The following is a 5,000-nucleotide window of genomic DNA, read 5'->3' as shown; positions in this document are numbered from 1 at the left end:
TGTGTTGCTCCAAGAGTAAAGAGCAAAACAATAAAATGTATAGAATGATTGTAGAGCACTACCAGGAAACGGCAATGAATTCCAGGACCTTTCTCCCCACTTTTATTACTTTTAAAATGTTTCGAGAGAGCTACAGGGAAAAGTAAAATACTGGCCTTCTTGTCAACACATATAATTGGACGCTCAGGAAAAGCAGCAAGTCTGTGCTTGTGAGACTTTGTGGCCCTCAATTTTCCTCCCATTGGGCCGATCAAATCCCGTGCTTTAAATTAGGGTGGCAATCACAGTAGCTCAGCAATTATGAGCTTTCCTTTAAGTACATTATAATCACTTATCATTATTTTAAATATAGCTCCTGAATGCCTACTCTGTGACAAGGGTAATTACTTACAGTAATGCTGCCTGGTGGTGTGGTGGTGTGGCTGTTGTTCAACACATACTCACTATTCTAGATTATCTCTAGGGCTCAGGGCTGGCACGTGGATGGAACAAATGCACATTGTCTTTGTATAACTCTCCTCCAAAAGATGTCATCCTACAGCCCAGCGGAGAGTGTGTGTGAGGAAAGAGCTCTTTGTGTGTGTGTGTGTGTGAGTGGTACGTGTATGTTTGTGCAGGGAAGTGGAGGTAAGTGTGAAACAACAGAGAGAAAGTGAGACAGGGGAAGTGGGTGGAGGTGAGTTATGGGAGTACAGTGAAAAACAGGATGGCTCCTAACTGCACGGACGGACAGACGGATAGACAGACTGAGAAACTGACTGATAGGGATTGGGTAATAATATATTGGGTTCCTACAGAGACAGAGGCAGACAGAGGAGGGTTGAATAAAGTGGGGATGTTCATCGTGGCTGTACTCACTCTGCATACACAGGCCATCGGTGCAGTTCTGGGACTGAAGCACCATGCCCTCACAGTCCTTCCCACCGTTTTTGGGTGCCGGGGCGCTGCACTCCCTCCTCCTCCAATGGGTACACTCTGTCCCACACGTGGACCATTTACTCCACTCTGTCCACAGACCATCCACTAACACACAGAGGGTAGGGAAGGGGATGGGGGTATGGAGGAGGGTGGGAATGAGAGTGTGTGAGATTGGGTGATTGAATGTGTGATAATTAGTGGGAGAAAGAGATTAGGTGGGGGGGGGGAATGATACACATAGCTATATGTAATCTGTTTGATTGCTCTCCCCTGACCCCTAAGCATGGTGGCGGGTGGCGCAGTAACTACCTGGGCACAGTGGGTTACATGCCAGCTTCTGAATGCCTTGCCCGTCACAGATGGCGCCACCGTTGAGAGGTGCTGGGTTGGTGCAGCTCCGCGTACGCTTCTGGTAGCCACGGCCACAGCGACTGTTACACACCGTCCACTCTGTCCATGTTGACCAGCCACCATTCACTGTAGGGAAAAAAAACGTTGTAAAACAAAATGCTTAACACTTTAGTAGATACAACGGTTGTCCTTTTTATAGCGGCACTGAGTGAATCTTGTAGAATTTGAGTATATTCCACCAGGGCCTTTTATGCTTGAATAAACACGGTGGCATTGAAAAATCTGTAGTACACTAGAGCGTGTGTTTCCTCCGCTGTAAACCCTAGTCATTAGTTTGCTATGTGGACAGGCTTTTTCGGGCTGCTGTATTTCCCATCTTCTGAATCCCTTCAATCTCTTATTCTTCCTGCATTCCATCTGTGCCTCAGACTAAATCCAGAACAGAATGCCAGTGGGGTGTGTGGCTGTTAGGAGCTAGAGGCCCTCAGAGCTGAGACTGCTCACCATGAGCGAAGCCACAAGCAACAGACTCCAGGGGAGAAGAGCCAAAGCCCTGCCTTTCTTCACCGTCTCTTTCTTACCTTCTGGGGTTTCTCACTCGCTCTTTCTCACTTTCCCTTTCCATCTATTCAACTCTCCGCCTGTCTTTCCCAACACTTCCAAGTCTCCTTGTTGATGTGCAGGCTGGAAAACCATTTGGCTGCTCTGTCTTCTCTGGTAATGAAGAAACTAATCTCAGAACCGTCTCTCTCTCTCTCCTTCTCTCTCTCTCTCTCCTTCTCTCTCTCTATCTCCCTCCTTCTCCCTCTCTTTCTCTCTCTCTCTGACTCTCTCTCTCTCTCTCTGTCTGTCTCTCAATTCAATTTCAATTTAAGGGCTTTATTGGCATGGGAAACATATGTTAACATTGCCAAAGCAAGTGAAGCAGATAATAAACAAAAGTGAAATAAAAAACAAAAATTAACAGTAAACATTTTCTCACAGAATTTCCAAAATATACAGTTGGAGTGTTGTTATGATGTGCAAATAGTTGAAGTACGAAAGGGAAAATAAATAAACATAAATATAGGTTGTATTTACAATGTTCTTCACTGGTTGCCCTTTTCTTGTGGCAATAGGACATTGTGGTATTTCACCCAATAGATATGGGAGTTTATCAAAATTGGATTTGTTTTCGAATTCTTTGTGGGTCTGTTTAATCTGAGGGAAATATGTGTCTCTAATAAGGTCATCTCTCTCTCTCTCTCTCTCTCTCTCTCTCTCTCTCTCTCTCTCTCTCTCTCTCTCTCTCTCTCTCTCTCTCTCTCTCTCTCTCTCTCTCATCACTACTATAAGTCTGAACTCCCTTTTCTTTAGAGTTTCTGAGACTGGTGATTGTGACTGTGAGTGTGTGTGTGTGTGTGTGTGTGTGTGTGTGTGTGTGTGTGACTGCATACATTGGAGGGGGACGGGAAAGGGGGACTGACACAACCCAGGCAGAGTAAGTTGCTTCTGGTGCATTCTTTTAAGGATGAGCCGAGACATCAAAGCTGTTTTCAGGCTCTCGCTCAGTCCTCCCAGACTGCATTAGTGAAGGGAAAAGCCTAGAAGGGACAGCGACCCCAGTCCCTGAAGACCCCAAAGTCAGCTAAAACACACACACACACACACACACACACACACTCTGTTGCTCTATTTCACCTTGGTACTGGACTCATCTAAGCCACACATGCTGTTCTTCCCTGTCAGAACGGACAACTAAAATAGATAAATAAACAAATAAGACACTGACAATAACGTAGACCCCCCTAATCCCCCATAATCCTCCATGGCAGAGCCAGTGTGTGTGTGTTTTAGGGAGGATGTGCTGAACTGGGAGACACTGGAGGGATAGAGCGAAAGATGGATTTGAAACCTGACCCTCTGACATCATGAATTCCAGCAAGCCTCCGCCCATTCTGCTCTGGATATCTGAGTGTGGTTGCATGTATGCGCGTGTATGTGTGTGTGTGTGTGGTGTGTGTGTGTGTCCACTCACGCACACGTGTGTGTTTGTACGTAGGGAGTTAAAGCTATACATTGCCTTATTTGTCTGTTAGCTGATGATTAGCTATACTGACAGACTGATGACTGACTTAATAACTTGAGGTTTAACCTTTTTATACGGTGGGTGGGTAGGAACGTTCCTTCTAGGGTGGAAGAAGTCTTGAGGCCTGAATGTAAGTCATTATGAGGCCAGAATGTCTGTGCTGTCATGTGTGTCTAATCCCCTAAGGGTATACTGGGGAGCAGAGAGGTACAGTGGTTATCAGGACACAGTGGAGGGTCAGGATAAGGCAGATGGGATGACTTAAGGTGTGTTCGTAAATTCACTCTGGCTATCTACTCTGATTTCAGAGTACTCTCGCCTGAGTGTGCCAGAGCGCAGAATAACTGATGAATTTATGAACGCTCAACACCCGTTGAATATGGCCGGTGTCAGTAAACATTGTCAAAAAAGCTTAATTAAATTGTTGCTAGCAGCACAGTTACAGTCACCAATGCTCTGGATAACATGAAAACAGCCTAACCAGCTCTGCTAGGGCGAGTAAAATGGTCAGAGTGAGGTGTTCTCTCATTTATGTCTGGAAGTAGCTAGTAAGCTAGCTAACTTTAGCCAGTTAGTTTGGGTGCTTGACTGCTGTTGTGATGTCAGAACGCTCGGATCAACCCTACTCTTCGGCCAGAGCATCCAGTGTGCGGTCTAAACGCTCCGAGAGTGAAACGCTCTGAATTTACGAACGGACAATCTGACAACGCTCTGAATTTACGAACGCCCAGAGCACAATTTGAGCATTCTCTGGCACTCCAGAGTGAATTTATGAACGCACCCCTAGTCACTTGTTGAGAATCTGTTTCTGTTTGGACTGTTTTTCCCCAACTAGCAGGTGTTGAAGGTTAACTTCTGTGTCATAGTGGTGAGGTGGTGTGTTTAAGGAAAGTGTGTGTGTGCAATTGTGTGTGTGTGTGTGTGTGTGTGTGTGTGTGTGTGTGTGTGTGTGTGTGTGTGTGTTTGTGCGTGCGTGCGTGCGTGCGTGCGTGCGTGCGTGCGTGCGTGCGTGTGTGTGTTAGTGTGTGTGTGTGTGTGTGTGTGTGTGTGTGTGCGTGCGTGCGTGCGTGCGTGCGTGTGTGTGTGATGTTTCAGGGGAGTGTGAAAGCACAGCAGGAGTTCTCCTTAAATACAGCTCGGACACAGAGAATAAAAGCCCCAAACTCCCTGATACACATTCATTCTGGATCAAGGTGGAGAAATGGTATAAAGACAGGCAGAGAATAAGGTATTCTTTATAGTGTACATTTATTTTGTACATCTATACTAGAATTGACACATTCTACTTTGTCTAGTAGGCCTACATGATTTCAATATTTAAGTATTGATTGTATTATTGCATCAGAAGGCGTAAGATATTATGCATATTGTATTTTTATGTTAGGGTGAGTGAATGACCAAATATGACACGGTACTCTGATTTAGTTTGCTGTTACAGCTGCCATGTTTGGGTTTGAGTTGATTGTTACCATAGACAATGACGGTTGCCATGGTGCTCCGTCTCTTAGCGACGATGTTCTTGGCGACACATGTGTAGTTAGCTGTGTCAGACAGTCTGGCCTGTTTGATGATCAGGTTATGGTCGATGGTGATGTAGAAGTTACGGTCATCAGCAGGGTCTATGATCTCCTCATTCTTCAGCCACTCCACCTGGGAGGGAGGG

The 5,000-nt window shown here is 45.7% G+C and overlaps 1 protein-coding gene across 1 annotated transcript in view; it reads right to left on the bottom strand.

Annotated features, from left to right (window-relative positions):
• Nucleotides 1-5,000, bottom strand: part of LOC129814221 (netrin receptor UNC5C-like) — a gene marked incomplete in the record, with an annotated part of 175,978 nt that overhangs the window by 57,834 nt on the left and 113,144 nt on the right. The window contains 3 exon segments of the mRNA XM_055867196.1: nucleotides 859-1,023; nucleotides 1,228-1,395; nucleotides 4,807-4,987. Coding sequence (XP_055723171.1) covers nucleotides 859-1,023; nucleotides 1,228-1,395; nucleotides 4,807-4,987 — 514 coding nt within the window.

This window comes from Salvelinus fontinalis, chromosome 2, assembly GCF_029448725.1.
Source record: "Salvelinus fontinalis isolate EN_2023a chromosome 2, ASM2944872v1, whole genome shotgun sequence".
NCBI lineage: Eukaryota > Metazoa > Chordata > Actinopteri > Salmoniformes > Salmonidae > Salvelinus > Salvelinus fontinalis.
The sequence above is the reverse complement of the archived record's forward strand: the minus strand, read 5'-3'. Positions and strand labels throughout refer to the sequence as shown.